Genomic DNA, 18713 nt, shown 5'->3' with positions numbered 1-18713 from the left:
GGCAGATGATTCGTTGATGGACAGAGATTTCTACTCTGCGATATCAGTTTTGGCCGAAGCTAAAGATATCGATTTCAACATAAATCTGGCACCGATTGTGAGCAAAATCAAAGGTAGTGATCCAGAATGGTCGTGTCTCTCGTGGGAAAAGGCGCGAAGAATTCTCATCCCTGTCTACACAGATGGGCGCTGGTTTTTGCTAAAACTCGTGACAGGGGTGAATAAGTGCATTATGTATGACTTGCAGCGAAGGCACGATCCCAAATTCAAAGATCTGAATGAAGACATAGAGCCTATATTTATAAACGCTGCTCGTCTGCTATCCATTGTTGGGAACAACCCACACCCCGAGAGGCCATGAAATATAAAACTACATGATGAATTTCGTGCCAAGATTATACAGTACGTTGTCAACTTTCTATTTAAAATATAATAACTTCATTATTCTGTTTTTTTAATGTTAACAATAAATATTAACTTCTCATTTTTTTTTCTCAGCGAAGATTCAGGAGCGTTTGTGTTAGCTGTTGCCGGATACTCTTTGTCCAGGAGTGCGCAAGTAGTACTAACTTTAGATGATAGATTAGTATCTGAGTTTAGATACTTTTTAGCTTGTAATATGTTCCTTAATGATTGGTGATTATTGTGATGTATCGGACAATTTTATGTCATTATTGGAACATCGTTTTCTCATGTCATTTTTGGTGTTATTTTTTTGGTCGACCACTCTCGTTTTTGGTTGACCAAAAATTGTCTGGTCGACCACAAAATTCTGTTAGTCGACCATAAACGAGTTTGGTCGACCAACGAGTAATGGTCGACCTTTACCTTTTATGGTCGACCATTATATTATGTTGGTCGATCACCACTGTTCTTTTGGTCGACCGTTGTTGTTTAGTTTTAGGGTTTAGGGTTTCAAAGGTTTAGGATTTTTTAGGGTTTAGGGTTTTTCATCCCAATCTCAGTATTTTGCCACGATCTAAAAAACAGGATTATGTTATATGTTTCAAGTTGAATTTGAATCATGGAATCGAACAAATTTTTTTATATTTTTTAAAAAATATAAATCGTAATTTCAAGATTATGTTATATATTTTAATTTACATATGAATCAATTCATCACAATCTCAGTATTTTGCCACGCTCTAAAAAACAGGATTATGTTATATATTTCAAGTTAAATTTGAATCATGGAATCGAACTATTTTTTTATATTTTTTAAAAAATATAAATCGTAATTTCAAGATTATGTTATATATTTTAATTTACATATGAATCAATTCATCACAATCTCAGTATTTTGCCACGCTCTAAAAAACAGGATTATGTTATATGTTTCAAGTTAAATTTGAATCATGGAATCGAACTATTTTTTATATTTTTTAAAAAATATAAATCATAATTTCAAGATTATGTTATATATTTTAATTTACATATGAATCAATTCATCACAATCTCAGTATTTTGTCACGATCTAAAAAACTGGATTATGTTATATGTTTCAAGTTAAATTTGAATCATGGAATCGAACTATTATGTTACATATTTTGGACAATTATTAATATATATTTAAAAAAAACAAAACTCACCATCAAGCTAATGGTCGACCATGAGATTGATGGTCGACCAAAGAAAACTAATGGTCGACCATATCAAGCTAATGGTCGACCATGAGATTGATGGTCGACCTAACAAAGCTAAGGATCGACCATCATCCTATCGATAGCTTGATGGTCGACCAAAGAAAAATAATGGTCGACCATCAAGCTAATGGTCGACCCTCAAGCTATCTCTTGCTGAATTCACCAATCGAAGGAAATCTGTTTTGTTTTCTTCTGTCAACTCTCTTCTCTAGCAAAGGAGGCAACACCAATGGAAAATTAATGTTGCGTGGCCATTCATTTTCTTCTGAAACGGGATACACAGTCTCTGAGTAAGCCATGCACCATGACATTGTAGAATAGTACTGTGAACACATATCATATAAATCAATATTCGCTAACCAACTAGCTGCGATGGCATGAGCACATGAGATTCTATCAATATCAAAAACTCGACATGTGCATCTTTTTGATTCGAGGTCCACTATGGCCGAATGTCCACGACTCCTAACATCAAACTCCATACGCCTTAATTCAAAAACTTGCATTCCTTGGGCATCTGTGAACCTGCTACGAAGAATCCCCTCGATCGTAGGGGTTAAGTTAGTGTTACTTGCAATTGATGCGTGGCGATAACGGGCAAACCAAGATGAGGCCAGTTTCTGTAAAGAATCTAAGAGTGCAATGATTGGCAGCTTCATTTCTTCAAGTAGTCTAGCATTGATCGACTCAACCCCGTTTGTCGTCATAATATTGTAACGGGTCTTTGGACAATACGCTCGAGTCCATCTATCAAGTGAGTCTCTCTCGTCCAAATATTGCGCTGCCTCAGGATATCTATTCCTAAAATCATTGTATGCAATATCAAACTCGAAAGTTTTATAAATTTTTGCAATGTGCAAGAACATTTCGGTTGCACCCTTCTTTTTGCATCTAGTCTTCATGTTTTGGGATAAATGCCACGTACAATGACCATGATGCGCATTTCTATAGACAATAGAAACCGCATTAATGATCCCCTGATGCCTGTCAGAAATTATCACCAATTCATCCTCGTCTGGTACTACTTCTAACAACTTCATTAAAAACCAACTCCACGAAGAAGTACAATCGACATCTACAATTCCCCACGCCAAAGGATATTGATGATAATTTCCATCTTGTGCCGATGTCACTAGTAAAACACCATTATATTTGCCCTTCAACCACGTACCATCAATTGATACAACTTTTCGCATACTTCGATATCCTCTAACGCATGCACCAAAAGCAAGAAACATATACTTGAATCGATTTCCTCGTCGACAAATATGTCTGTTATACTTCCTCGATTCATCTGCTCAACCATGTGCAAATAACAACTCAATTTATTAAAACTCTGCGTAGGATCACCTTTCATCATATTGTCTGCTAGTTATTTCCCTTTCCAAGCCTTGTAGTATGATATATCAGCATTCATACTATTGCGCATCATCGCCATCACTGCTTTTGGTACAATTGGCACTGGATGACCTTGGAAATTATCCACTAACATATCACGAACAACAGCAGAACTTGCTCCACGGATTCTCTTTCGTCTCCCAGTCAAACCACATGTATGTGTATTACAATATGTTCGAATGGAGAATGCACGTGAATCATTCTTAATCAAAGAGGTCCAGATTTCCACTTGCAATCATACACTACACATTTTACGGCGTACACCTTTTGGCTACTTTTAACCGTCTCAAATTCAAAGCAAGCTTCCAAACTTATTCTAATTAGCTCTTTTTTCACCGCTTCTCGGTTTGGAAACTCTTGACCAACAAACAAGTTTGAACCATCCGTGAATGAAAATGAGTCACTGTCAATATCCACATCAGCATCCAAATTTGCGTCATTGCTTTGAACCAAATTTGCCTCGACCTCAATTGCATCATTACATGCTTCATCATATAACTCGTCTGTGTTACTACGATCCACATGCATGACATCCACGTTATGCGCTTCGTCGAAAAAATCACTGCTATTATTACGATCCACAGAAACAATATTCAAGTGAAAATAATCATCAAAATGCCTCTGTTCGTTAGTATTGCAATTGTTTTCATCAATACCATACCCGTTCACATTATCAAAAGAATCAACAGAAGCTACACATTCAATTTCTACTTGAAGCACCGGCCTACTTCTCGGACAACCAAGATACAAATATGCTTTCAAATCATGGCCATTCTTTATATAAATTGGTTGAATGTTGCACGGCAAATCTAGAAGATAACTCAACCTTAAGTTGGCAGTGTCTTCTACTTTTCCAGCTCTATATAGTTCAGTTTTTAAATTTTCAAAATAACAAATATCATCATCCACTGGAATAACAACAAACTTTGCATTGGCCCCTGGATTCCATTTATAAACCAGCCCCTCCGTCACTTCCCATTTCCCATCAAAATGAATAACAATAACTGTTGGCATATCTACAAAGTGCACAAACAAATATGATAATTAGAATGAGCAAAATTATTTAATAACAAAATAAAAACAAAACCGCACATGGTCGACCAAAAATATGTTGGTCGACCAAGAAATTAAGTCGGTCGACCATGATCATCACGGTCGACCATTAAGAGTGTGGTCGACCATGAAAAAATTTTCATTGGTCGACCAGGAAGAACTTAATTTCTCGGTCGACCATTAAGAGTGTGGTCCACCATGAAAAATTTTTCATTGGTCGACCAGGAAGAATTTTTCTTGATCGACCAACTTAATTTTGGTTGGAAAAAATTCTTCATTTTGATTTTGTTCGACGAAGAAAACAATGAACGATACAAATTATTGATCTTCAATTTGGTCGATAGCTGCATGAAATGAAGAAAACAATGAACTGGTTTTCAGGAGCAAACTTACTTTATTTTTCTTCAAATAGAGACGAATTGGTCTTCAAATACAGAAGAATGGGGCCAACATATGTGGGAGTAGATTTAGATCTGAATCTGAGCAATGAGTGGAACAACACCTGAGCAACAATAGTGTCAATTTCGATTTAATGTGACGCGGAAGTGGTAGATGAGGAAGATGAGTTCTTTAAATTTGGGAAGCTTACAATTGGGGAATTTTGTTGGGATTTTGTGCGTCGAATGAGAAGAAAGAGAAGAGATTAATTAATTTAGGAAGTTACAAGTTTATTTAAGGTTTAACATACTAATCAAGAGTCAACTCCTTCTTTTTTTAAAAAAAAGCCAGACTCCTTGTTTTTTAAATCCTTCGTGAGGGAATCCCATTTTTTTAATTGGCCCCTTTTCTTGGTTGGTGGTGCCTAATACAGATTGATGGCACACTGAGGATCATCACTTGTTCAAAATTTTATTACTCTCCCTGTTTAGTTCGTTGGGAAAAAAAACAGCAAAATATCGATGTGCTAATAATTTGAAAGGTTGCAATTGTCTGCTGGATCCTCGTGAGCCGCGTTTTTGTTCCTTACACGACTAAAAGATACCTACGGCCGCCGGCTAACTGGACATTGAATAACTTTCGGAATTACAGTTAAGAGTGTGAATGATTTTATGCATTTCGATTTTTTTTAATTATTTTTTTATGCAATAAAAAAATATTGATTTGTTTTCATGTATACCGTATATGTACTATGGTGTAACAACAATCAGTTGTTTATAGGGAGGATAAAGGGGCGTGTTTAGGATGCGTTTGGCCAACCCTATTCGGATTGGACAAGTGTATAAAATTAATACATTTGTCAAAATTATATCCAATTCATAACTTTTTAATAATAAAATAGCAACAAGGGAAGAAAATTTGTGGATTAAAGTTATAGATTATGATATTTATCATTTAATATAATATAAAATATTATAATTCTATTATTAATATACATACAGGAACAATCCAATATTCATCCTGCAACTCATTTGACCGGGTTTAAAGCACCCACATTGGTGCATTAATGGGTAATTATTAACACCAATTAATATTCATGCACCAATGTGGATATATAGGTATAGTTTGGTATACTGGATAAGAGATATTGATAAATAATCTTTCTTATCACATGTTTGGTACCTTTTTAGAAAGCTCATGATATTAACACGAGCATGTGATAAATAATTTTATACAAGCATAAAATATCTCTTTTATGAGATGTGATAATTTTAATTTAATGAAAAAAACACCACAAACGACTTAATTACCCCCGATAAATAAAAATCATAAACTCTATCGTTCTCTCATTTCACTTGTAGGTATAACTTAAAATCAAATAAATATTTTTATTTATTTATATATTATATAATATGATAATTATATAAATGAACTCGAGATAATTATATAAATTATTTTTGTAAATCTCAATAAAATTACTAGTATCACTTGACTAATTTTAAAAATCGATATTTGACTTGACTCACAAAATCAAGATCTCAATTATCATATTATTTAATATATAAAATTAGGTAAAAATAAATAAATCATGCAAGCACTGTCGGCGCATGAACAAATAAGAATTATGAATTCAAGCAACAACTTTGAAATTATAAAATTTATTATGATAAGGTTAATTTTGTCATTACAATTTAATATACAAATTTAATCACTCTTATTAAAATCATACCAAATATTAAATATAATATCATACATCTTATTTATCCTTAACTTATTTTTATATTATATATCACATGTTTATCCTATCATGTATACCAACCACTCACATGAGAGAGAGTGTGGGGCGTTCATACATATGAACGACCCTGTGTCAGTTTTTTTTAAAAAAAAAATTCGGAACTTAGCGACGGTTTGGTAAAAACCGTCGCTATTTGCAACGGCTTTTCAAAATCCGTCGCTGAATGCGGGCCCCACGTACCTGATGAATTTTCCTTATTTAATGTTATTTAATGTATTAGTTTAAATTTTAAATTTGTATGTTTTAAAAAAAACGGAAATTAAAATAAATTAAAAAATAATGTTAAATAAAAAATAACGGTTGTTTTTGTTTTTAAAATAAAAAAAATTGTTTTAACGGCTAATTAACGGCTAGTTTATTAAAAAAATAATATATTCATCTATAAATATTCACACACTACACAAATTATTTCAAACATCAAAACATATTATTCTTCACTCCAAAAATCTTCTCTCTTCTATTTTCATCATCTCAAAATTTTTTTTTTCAAAAATTTCTTAAATACTACTTTGTTCCGAAATGGATGAAAATTACCGAGGATTTTTTAGAAATTTCGTGAGTTATCCAAAAAATCCGAAAGAAAATACTTCTTCCCAAAATTCGGAAATTCCACCAAAATATCCATATTTTCCATACCCACCAAATTATCCACATAATCCATATCCACCAAATTATCCTTACAATCCATATCCACCAAACTATCCATATAATCCATATCCACCAAACTAGCCATCTAATCCACATGCAACCAGTATGCCATTTATTTCTCCGACGGAAAATGAACTGGTTACTCCGACTTTCGTCCCAGAAACTCAATTGTCCGACCGTGAATCCCCAATTGAAGTCATAAATTTGGAGAATGTGGATTCAAGCGCTGAGGGTAGAAAAAAACGGTCAACCTGGAGAAAGGTTGAAGACGAGGTCTTAGCGAGATCGTTTGTCACTATCAGCGATGACCCAATCATCGGCAATGATCAAAAGGCGGAAGCTTTCTGGGGACGTGTTGCAAGCTACTACAATGATAATCGTCCCGTAGGTACACCCAATAGAAGTGCAAGTGTCATACGATCGCACTGGAACAATACCATCCAAAAAAAAGTATATCGCTTCAATGCAAATTACAATAGTATTTATAGTGCATATCCTAGCGGCCACAGTGATGAGGATATGCTACGACTTGCGTATGAAAAATATCGTGCGGAAAATAACGGCATCGCATTTAATCTTGAGCATGTGTGGAGGATCGTAAAAGACCGTCCAATGTTTACTCCACAGTCCGTTGATTACCATGTTAGCACGAAGAAGGCAAGGACCTCGGAGTCGGGAGCAAGCAACACCTCATCCAACCAAGATGCGAGTCTACATGTAGACCTAATTGAAGAAGAAAATCGTCCAATGGGTCAGAAGGCAGCAAAAAGAAAGGGAAAAGGTAAAACGAGATTGGACATGGAGTGTATGACAACAAACTTGGACAATATGTTTGCAAAGTTTACTGAATCTACAAGCATGAAAAAAGTTGAAGTTGAAACGAAACAAAAACAACTCGAAGTAGAGGAGATGAAAGCAAAAGCTGCTATGGCCAAAGTTCAACTAAAGGAATATGCAATCCTTTCGAAGGATACTTCGCAAATGACATATGAGCAACTTATCATCCACGAACGTCTATGTCAAAAGATTAGGGGGAGATAGAATATTTAATTTGCAGTTATTGTAATTTTCGATTATTGTAATTTCCATTTGTTATAATTTTCATTCATTGTAATTTTCATTTTCGTTAATGTAACTCTCCGATCAATTAGTATTTTACATCTTCTCTTAAGTTTAATTTATTTTCTAATATTTTTATGCAAGTGTTATTTATTATTATATGTTGTACCGTTTTATTTTAGGTTTATAATAAATTTTTAATTTTAATTAAATGACACTCATAAAATTAAATTATTTTACGTACTGAATATATAAAAACAAATTATTATTAATATAAAATAATAATAATTTTAATTTCTTAAAAAATTTGAAATTAAATTTATTTAATATAAAATAAGAGTAAGATGAATGAGTGGATAGTGAGACCTACAAATAATGAGCGTGAATGTTAAAATGAATGTGAGAGAATAGATGTGTTAATGTAATGTGTATGTGGCATGTGGACCCCACGATTTTTGATGAGGTGGTGGATGTTATAACACCTACCAATACGGGTGCCCTTAATTCACATAAATTTTTTTTTTAAAAAAAGACGAAAGATCCGAGAACACGCGCCAGAAACAAACGTCTGGCGCGTGCATTATATGGTCGTTAGGACAGCGTGATGTGTCCTATTACACACTGCCCCATTAATTTATAATCTTTTTTTTCAAAAAAGGCTATTTTTCTATATATATATATATATATTATATTATATAAATATTATTTTTATTCTTTTTGTTTTGTTTTGAAAAATACATCTTTCCAATAATTAAATTTTAATATAATCACTATTGTTTATACTTTTAAGTAACTATCCAACTCCATATTTTACGTTCTCTCAATTCTTTTTTTCTTTCCCATTATCTCAAATTTAAAAATTGAAAACAATATTTTTTAAAAAAAAATTGAAAACTTTATTTTAATTTTTTTAAAAAACCTGTTTATTACTCCAATTTTTTTCTATAGACTCATACCCACATATTTCTATGGAATACATACACATACATCCATGATTTTTTGAAGAAAAAAAAACTCTTTATTTCTCCATTTAAAAAATTGTACTTTATTATGAAAAGAGCCGATATTTAGTTTTTTTTAAAAAAAATATATATAAAAAGGTTACCAATATCTGGAAGGAGCCGTTGCATTTCAACCAAAAAAAAATTATTTTTTTAAAAAAGTCAAACGATCATAAAGATATTTAATTAATATAAAATAAAAAAATCAATAAGTGGACATTGAAACTCATAAATAATGAATATTGTTATTAAATCAATAAGGGGAAATGAGTTATTTTGAGAAAACAAAAATATTTTATAAAAGATAATTATTATTATACATAAAATTGTGTATACTAAAATCCATTATATTTAAATTTGTTAAAAATATATTTAATAGGAATAACAAATTATAAACCACGTCATAAAATAACAATTGAAATTCAAGTCATCAATTTCCGATGATGGGGCACAACAACGTTATAAAATAAAGAGACCAACAGACAGAAACCTATGTTTTTAGGGTGTGCCTAGACAACTTGTCCGTGACTTGGGCATCGTGCTAATTTGATGTCCCATTTTATAAATTCTCAAACTTACGTCCACGCCACGTGCATATTCGTCCAAATCGAATAAATTAAACATCGTAAACCACGAGAATACAAGGATCGTGTAATCAGGCTTTAATTAATCAATAATAATAGCAACTTCTTGGAGGACATCGAGTTAATAAAGTGGATAAATATTTGACTAATTAATGTGTTTGATTCTCACTATCGATATTTTTTCGGACACTCTTGTCGTACGATGTTTATCCAATACGGTTTATCGTGACTTATATGATGATTTACTTACTGTTCATCGAAGAATAGTGATTTCAGATTCAAAAGAAATTCATGAAACTTTTGATCAATTTTTTTTAAATATTAATTGTTTTATAGAAAAAATGATGATTTTGATTTATGAAACCAAAATATATAGCTTAATCATTATTGCGTATGGAAAGAAACAACAACGTGTGATTTGGCGCATTAAAAATAATTTCAAAACTTATATGAAATAGTTTAACTAATTAATTTTGTGTGAGAGTTCTTAGATCTGACACGAACCGAGGAAAAAATTTATTTTATGTAAAAAATATTAATTTTCATTATATATATAAATCAGAGCGATCAATACAAGAGATATTATCGAACAGAAGATGTACAGGTAAAAAGAAAAAAAGAAAAATGAAGGGAAATAAATGACCTAGTTTATTACAACTCAAATTTATTATCGAAGGTCGACTAAGTGGCGGCTGGGTCAATAAAGTGCCGCCGTATCAAGGTTCAAAGAATTTTCTTTGTGATGAAGTGTCATCAATCAATCATGTGATGTAGTAATATATATATATATATACATACATTTAAAAAGACCAAAAACATTATATATTTATTTTCTATTTCAAAAAGAGAAATAGAAAAATTTCCATTAAACTCAAATAATGGATAATTTTTTTTAGAATAATGATGTTAGGATAAATTTTTATAATATTTTGTTATTTTTTCAGTAATGTTTAATTTGCTAATTTTTATATTTAATTTTTTTCCTTATTATTTTCAACAATTTGGTATATATATACAGTTTACTTGAAATAAGTCAAATTTGAGAAAATACAATTATATGCGATAATATGATATTTGAGTATGATATTAATATCTAATCCTCCGATGGATATGAAGATAACGATGAATTGAACATTCGATGGGATGATAATAAGGATGATGATTATTATTGATATATTAAATGACGATATACATAATAAATGAGGATGTGCACGTATGATATGGAAACATTCTCAAATCCGACTCACTATCATCTGTATTGAGTATTTCTCCTTGCGTCTCATTTATATAAACTGAATTTTTTTTCTTTGGTCTCAAATATATAAACTATTTTTATATTTAATATTATTTTATCTGTTTTTTATTAATCTAACCCTATTTAATTTTTTAATCACTAATTTGTTCATTTAATTGATAAATATTTTTTTAAATAAGGCGTAAATTTAGAAATTTCTTAATAACATTTTTTAATAACTTTTTAAATATATATGAAAACACATAATATAATAATAATATTATTATTAAACATAAAATATATGAGCTGAAGAGTATTTAATTACGATAACTCATTACTAAGGCCACTTTTCCAGGTAAGCCCTCGTAGGGACAAGGTCCTAGAGCCTTCTCTCTCATTTTTATTCTTGAAGTACTCTTGGTTTCTTGGTAGATTTTATTTGGGTGAGAGCTAATTTGGGCATCAGAATGTTAACGTCCCACAATTTCCGTCGTCTTTAATGTCTGTTTGCGTTGTAAGTGATGACCCAAAAACAATTTTTTTTAGAAGTTGTTACAGTGTTCGCCGACTACCGAGATTAATTGATTACTCAAATTTGTTCGCATTGAGCATCAGAATTCTATCGTCAGACATCTTTCGATGTTTCTAACGTTTGTTTGCGTTACAGGTGGACTCACAAAAGTTTGCTCTTTAGGAGTTGTTAGAGTGTCAGCCGACTACTCAAATTGATTGCTTACTCAGACCTCTCATTCCGAGTAATATTATTTATTTATTGCATTAAAATATTGGTTATGGTTTGTTTGAACTTATTGTCAATTTTTTTCTCAAAAAATTTTAATTGAATACATCGAATAAAATGAAATACAATTAAAAATATTTATATACTTGTAATCAATTCAATTTTGGAATAGAAATCCAATTTAGACTTATAGCAGAATCAAACTAATATTTTTTTAACCTATATATATATATATATATATATATATATAAATGGATTATTGGATACATTCTTGGATAATATACTAAAACTGAGTTGAATTTTACCCATGCGTGCCCCTAAACCCCGAAACTTGAATGCACCTTAAACAGTATCATCAACTATCAATTTTCCCACCAATTAAAAGCCAGGAGTTGCAACCGTTGCCAATGCTGGAACATCATTAATCACATCGTGTCCGACTGCTAAACTTGGTATGATGAACCAAAAATATTACCCCAAAAACATGTGGGCCAGCTACCAATGTACGCCAAGTAGATCGTATATTCAAAGCCCCTCCACCTTCTTGGGTTTTGTGGTATTCTTTCATGGTAAATGTATGTGTAGAGACTCGGGCGGGGACCCTGAAATTTCCATGAGATGCCGAAATTAGAATTTACAACCTGCTATAAATACACACAACACATGTATGTCCACGCATACTAGAGGTGAAAGTGAGTTTTCTATTCCGTAGGACCTGAGGAAGTATCGCAGAGTTCAAAGATTTCTACTTTCTTGATTCACGCTCTCTTTATGTTTATGTTTATGTTTATGTTCGTTGTTACATTTGTGGGAGCCAGAGGCATTTTTCATTCTGTATAGTTTATTTCAAGGTCGTCTTATTTAGTTATTTTAGAGAATCAAGAATCCTCGAGAATTTTGAAGGGTATGCTCCATTTTCAGCTGTTTATTTGTTGCCATCGCATGCTCTTCATTTGGTCTCTTTTTAGGCTACTTAGTGTCCTATCCTTTACATTGAATTATCTCGAGTTGTGTTGTTTTAGTTGAATTCTAAGTTGTTCCTAGTTCAGTTTCTTGTCGCTTCTCGTTCCCCATTATTTTATTGTTCTTGTAAACACATGTTTTATTTTTTTGAAAACTTTTAGTGATAATATTTGTTGAAGCTGTTGGTTTAATTTCTTTGATGGGTCCTAGTAAGTAGTAATTGGTGGTGGGTTTCTGTTTGGTTTTGCGGGAATTTGGGGGCGGAGGTTGAACTGTGTTTTCTTGATTTAGCTGTGTCCAGCCTGTGATTTCGTATGCTTCTCGTTTTTCACAACTCCATGTGTGTGAGTCGTGTGCTTTTAAGATCCTTCTTTCTTCTTTTTTTTGGGGGGGCAATCATGTGTTTGATATGCTATGCCTCTATAAAAGCTGAGACCCCACGAATGCAAGAACCCTTCAGGGGGGGATTAAATCTTCTTGATAATTCTTCAATCATTTTATAGCATTTTCTTGGAGACAAAATCCAATCTTGCTGTATCTAAAGTTCCAATTAATTTCCCCAGACTCTTCCGGTGAGAATTTTCTCTAAACATGGACGATGAATATGAGAAGTTCATCAGGAGAATGAACCCTCCAAGGTATTGTCTCTCTGCCATTCTAATTCATATGAGTTAACTTAGTTTAGTTCCTTCTTTTCCTGTGGTTTAGTGCTTAATTATATCACTCTCCTCACCTATTGCCAGAGTCGTGATCGATAACGAATCATGCAAAAACGCAACAATCATTCGGGTATGACTCTGTTTGATTCTTCTTTTTTTTCTTTCGGTCTTCATGTTGGTTTTTTAAGAGATTTCTGCTAATTTTCCTCTTTTAATGAAGGTGGATAGTGCTAACAAATATGGAATTCTTCTCGAAGTTGTACAAGTTCTTACTGATCTCAATCTTATTATAATCAAAGCTTATATATGCTCCGATGGTGGATGGTTCATGGATGGTAACAATAGTTCGTTTATGTGATATTGGAAACTTACTTTACGTTTTCCGGATGTTGTTGAAATGTAATCTGGAGAAGTTTTTTCCCCTTTAGTTTTCAATGTCACTGATCAAGACGGAAACAAGATAACTGATGCAGGGACTCTAAATTATATTGAAAAGGTTAGAGTTGTCTTGATCTTGGCAATTTTCAAGCTTCCTCAGTATATTTTTAACAATCCATATGAACTTTTCATTTTATTTTCAGTCACTTGGCCCCGATTCTTGTTTCGCATCTTCTAGGAGAACATCAGTCGACGTGAAATCAGGGATGGAGCACACGTCCATCGAGTTAATAGGAAGTGATAGACCAGGGCTACTATCTGAAGTTAGTGCAATTCTCACACAACTCAAATGTAACGTGGTTAATGCCGAGGTATGGACACATAACACTCGTGCAGCAGCTGTTATGCAAGTAACAGACGAAAAAACAGGGGGTGAGGTGACAGATCCCGACAGGTTAACCATGGTTAAGCGCCGCTTATTTCCTTTGCTAAAGGGTGGTAACAGCTATAGGAAAGCTAAAACTGTGGTCTCCAATGGGGTCACTCACACAGCTAGAAGGCTTCACCAAATGATGTTCGACGACAGAGATTACGAACATATGTGCGATGATTATTCGTTGAATGATAAAGAAACCCCACGTGTTAATGTCGTAAACTGGCATGATAAAGACTGCTCTGTGGTAACAATCCAGTGCAAGGATAGGCCGAAGCTTCTTTTTGATATAGTATTTACTCTGACAGATATGCAATATGTAGTTTCCCATGGAAATGTTGAGGCCAAGGGACCCGAAGCTCATCAGGTATACTATTTATGAATTATGACAAATACGATTGGAATCATAAATGTTTTTACAATATGTCTAAAAAATGTTCTTGTTTTTGCATTTGAAGGAATATTGCATAAGGCATATAGATGGATACCCAGTGAAATCGGATGCCGAAAGGCAAAGGGTTATCCAATGTCTTGAAGCAGCAATACAGAGAAGAGCATCTGAAGTAAGAACAGAATGTTTTTGCTAAACTGTCGTATATTGCAGCTTATCTTTTCATTCCGATAGACGTGGCTAGTCGACACGATCAAGCTGTTGAAGAAAATTTTGAGTTACATATGCGATCGTATTCTGTTTGATTCTTGTTCAGAGTTCATATTTTAAATCAAAACTATCTTCCAAAAGTCTGCTTATTTCTTATAATATTGCTTCGTTATCTATGCAACAAAGGTGTTTTCTCCATTTCTTGCATTGATTTAACCCATTTTTTGTTTCGTTCATCACCAGGGACTGAAGCTAGAACTATGCGCGACAGATCGAGTGGGCCTATTGGCTGATGTAACTCGTATCTTCCGTGAGAATAGCCTATCTGTAACTCGAGCAGAAGTGACGACAAGAGCAGGCAAAGCCATCAACTCGTTCCATGTTCGTTGCACTTCGGGATATCCGGTCGACCCCAAGATCATAGATTCCATCCGGAAAACGATAGGGGCCATAGGGCATACCTTACTTAGAGTTAAAGGGTGCCCCGATGAGTCAAATCCAGCACCTCAAGAATCCTCCACCAGATTCTTGTTTGGGGGTCTCCTCAAATCAAGATCATTCTGTAATTTCGGTTTGGTTAGGTCCGATTCTTGAAAACATGCATGAGATCATATAATACCAGATGACTTAATTTGTATATATTACATGCTTTGAATGGTTTTGAATAGACAGGATTTTGAGGCTGACTCTCTTGGGAATATGTCCACCTTAGATCATTTGTACAGAACAATGCCTAGTGTAATATTAAGTGGTTTAAAAAGTTGATACAAGATGCTATTTTGAAAGTGATTGGGATTACATCGGAAAAAACGAAGTAATTCTTCATTTTTCCACTTTTAAAAATTAAAAAAAAAAATCAGTGTTTTTTAACAGAAATTATTATTATGCTTCTGCTCAATTTAATTCAATCCAGAAGTTTGGTTCCATGTGAATCTAATTCTTCAAACTTGATAAACTAGTTTGGTGTATAAATTGAGTTTTCTCTGAACACTCCTACACTCAATATTTTGTCTCATTCAAAATTACTTTTTACGTTCATTTACACCATCAAATCTCCTATTTTACAAACACTTTTAGGATATTTTTGGTATTTAAATAAAAAAATAGTATCAGAATCACTTATTTATCAAATATTCTATCTTAAATAATATCCACTTTTTCATTTTTATTTTGAAACATCATTAACTTCTTTTTTTTCTCACTTCTCCACATTTACAAACATTCTCTCTTATGTTACAAAACTATGATCTAACAAATATTTTTATTTTTTAATTTATAGTCTTCTCATTTGCTAAACATGCATAATACCACGCCACAAAGCTTAAAAACAAAGTTTTTTTTTAAGATGGGAGAACTCGCAGATGTTATTATTTGGTAAACACTTGGTAAAGTTTGGATAATGCAATAATCTGTAAACCACGCTAGTAAAGTAAATAGAACTGGGCAAGTCCTATATGACATGCTCGTCCGAAAAAGTATGGACAAAAAAAAACCGAACTTCTGAACAATGTCATAGCGCTCAACTAATCGGTTAACTCGGAGAGCTATTGGAGGCATTTAAGTTAACAACGAAGAAAAGTCCAAAAACCTAAATTTAGAGCCAGAAAAATCTCTATGAATAGTGTCTGAATATATATATTTGGAAGTAAAATATCAATAGCAGAAAAACCCTAACATCAATGGTATCTAAAATATAAATTCTATTTGTGGGATCGGCGGCTGGCGATAATTTCTCAACTTTTGTATGTGCATGTGTGTGATAGGGAGATCAGACTTATATTAACAACGAAAAATAATATTTTCAACATAAAAATACATTTTCATTATTTATGTCAAATAAGAGATCCGTCTCACAAAATTGTGATGTGAAACCATCTCATATAAACCTTTGTAATAAGATTTATCAATAAAGTAGGACCATATTATATTTTATTTGTCTGAAAATGACAAGTAAATAAAATTTTAATGAATGGCCGGTGAATCTGAATTGATTCAATTATTTGAATCTTTTGATTACTTTGCATTGCCTAATCACATTTGGATATTCTTGAACAAACGTGGAAAATTTCTTGGAAACTTCCTAAGCTATTATATTTGATTTATTTATTTAATTATTGTATATAATATGAATGGTTTAGGTTTCTTTATAATCCGGTCGAGACTCTACTGAAAAACATGAGTTATCTAAAATAATTGAATAATATAAATAAGTTATTTAATCAAAACTTAATTACATCTTACTTAAATTCTTGTTTTTGTTGGATATGGATGATGTACAAATCTGAAGCTTTATGCTTGATATTTTAGGAGATGTCGCGACCAATGTTGGAGTAAAACATGAATATAATAAAATCAAGTCTAGAGTTCAAATTTATCTCCTTAAGATGAATTTGTATAACACAGTTTGAACCTTCAGAAACGATGAACGAAAATTTAATATGCAGCAATATGTAGTGAGCGAAAAGCCAGTGTATTTTTGAGTTTCTATGTGTGTAATAAGCTCTTTACATTCTGATATAAGTAATCCGATCGATTTTGATCTAATGGTGCATATATATTAATTTATCGATGAACAAAATTGTTTTTCACTTTCTTGAATTTGTTGATTTACCTTATAGCAAGGCCATACATATAACCATAAATTTTTCTAATTCTTCGATAATATAATGATTTAAATGATAATAAATAGATATAAATATAGTGTACTATGATATTGTCGGTCAATTCTCGGCCTTTGTCCACTAATTTGTGTTTTGTTTTTCAATTTTAATCATTTTCTACCTAATTGTTAGCGCGTCGTTGAACATTGCTGACACGTTTGAACCTACATCAACGTTCATCACTACGATGAAGAATGATTGAAATTTTAAAACATACAAATCAGTAAATTAAGACCGTGAACATAAAAGTTACATGAAAAAAATGACAAAAACTTGTGTGATACTATCTCACGGGTCGTATTTTGTGTGACAGATCACTTACTTAGGTCATCCATGAAAAAGTAATACTTTTTATGCTAAGAGTATTAATTTATATTGTGAATATCGGTAGGGTTGACCCGTCTCGCAGATAAAGATTCGTGAGACCGTCCTACAAGAGACCTACTAAAAAAAATGTATATAACTTCTCCAATTCAATTTCTATATTAGAAACTGATCGTTCCACATAAGAGATGAAAGTTTACATTTGTATAAACTTGAATTATATAGAACTTCATTACATTTTAAAGCTGAAATATCAAGATTAAAGTTTAGTTTAATTAAGATACTGTTGTTTGTGGGAACAAACGCAGGCTGGGATCGGGTATCGAAGCTGAAAGGCTCAGCAACCGAGATTTGAATTGAAAGACGAAATAATTAAATTAAATTCTGAAAATTAACGTTTGAAACCAACGGTCCAATGCTAAGGCCCGTGCAGTGTTGTGGACGAGATGATAATATATATAGTACCAATAAATGCACGATGGTTAACATTCCGCAACTTCTACCTTCCCCGAGTGAAGTCCATTCAACTTCGATCGCCTATATAATAAACCATTTCATCCCCAGTTTTGAACGCAAGTGAGAAGAGCATAACATAGTATAATTGGCTCAGCAGAATCTGATTTGATAATCAATGGGTTCCCGCGAAAGCAATGAAGATGTTCCAACATGGCAGAAACCAGAAGAAATGACGGATGATCTGTTGGTAATAGGCATAGCAGCAGCGGCAGCTGTCGCATTCCTGGCGGCATTGGGTTTGTCCCAACTTTTCGGGGGCTCGGAGCCGGAGAGGAAGACGATGAAAGCGCCTGGAAGAGATCAGAGGATGTTCAGGGATGATTTTGAGAGTGATCCTTCTGCTTATTTTCGGGGTCTTCGCAAGTAGAGTATTGCCTCTGCATGGAAGTAATGTTATTTCGTCGAGTACTGTTTTCCAAGATGTAATCATATGACTGATGGATGGGTCCGACCAGATGTTCTTAGATGTTTTTTTTTAAAAAATGAAAATGTGATGTTCTTGAAATTTTCAATATATGGAAAATGTTTTTTCTTTTGTCCAACAGTAGTATTCAGAAAGTAGATTTAGGCGATCAAAACTCACGAGTAAATGCAAAATAAACTATTTATGGTATTTGTCTCAATCAGTTGGATAATGTTGGTCT

At 32.9% G+C, this 18713-nt stretch overlaps 3 protein-coding genes across 6 annotated transcripts; 2 read left to right on the top strand and 1 right to left on the bottom strand.

The window, feature by feature from the left end:
* Window positions 1–1786: 1786 nt before the first annotated feature.
* On the bottom strand, window positions 1787–2839 carry LOC142504414 (uncharacterized). Its single transcript, XM_075617285.1, has one exon. The coding sequence runs from the start codon at window positions 2837–2839 to the stop codon at window positions 1787–1789; it is 1053 nt and encodes a 350-aa protein (XP_075473400.1).
* Window positions 2840–7023: 4184 nt separating this feature from the next.
* LOC142504412 (glutathione S-transferase T3-like) lies at window positions 7024–7959 on the top strand. Its single transcript, XM_075617284.1, has one exon. The coding sequence runs from the start codon at window positions 7024–7026 to the stop codon at window positions 7957–7959; it is 936 nt and encodes a 311-aa protein (XP_075473399.1).
* A 3509-nt stretch (window positions 7960–11468) lies between these two features.
* LOC142555295 (ACT domain-containing protein ACR4-like) lies at window positions 11469–15341 on the top strand. 4 transcript variants are annotated; one of them, XM_075666104.1, is made up of 8 exons: window positions 11469–11551; window positions 13062–13136; window positions 13242–13287; window positions 13378–13492; window positions 13586–13653; window positions 13739–14335; window positions 14427–14531; window positions 14813–15341. In XM_075666104.1, the coding sequence occupies exons 2-8, from the start codon at window positions 13090–13092 to the stop codon at window positions 15161–15163; spliced, it is 1329 nt and encodes a 442-aa protein (XP_075522219.1). In that variant the 5' UTR covers window positions 11469–11551; window positions 13062–13089; the 3' UTR covers window positions 15164–15341. The 4 variants fall into 4 exon arrangements, with proteins under 4 accessions (XP_075522219.1, XP_075522218.1, XP_075522217.1 ...); XM_075666103.1 differs by lacking the exon at window positions 11469–11551 and adding an exon at window positions 11996–12227; XM_075666102.1 differs by lacking the exon at window positions 11469–11551 and adding an exon at window positions 11996–12439.
* The last annotated feature ends 3372 nt before the right edge of the window (window positions 15342–18713 follow it).

This window comes from Primulina tabacum, chromosome 9 (genome assembly GCF_025594145.1).
Source record: "Primulina tabacum isolate GXHZ01 chromosome 9, ASM2559414v2, whole genome shotgun sequence".
Classification (NCBI taxonomy): Eukaryota; Viridiplantae; Streptophyta; class Magnoliopsida; order Lamiales; family Gesneriaceae; genus Primulina; species Primulina tabacum.
Note: the sequence above shows the minus strand (reverse complement) of the source record. Positions and strands in the feature narration are given on the sequence as shown.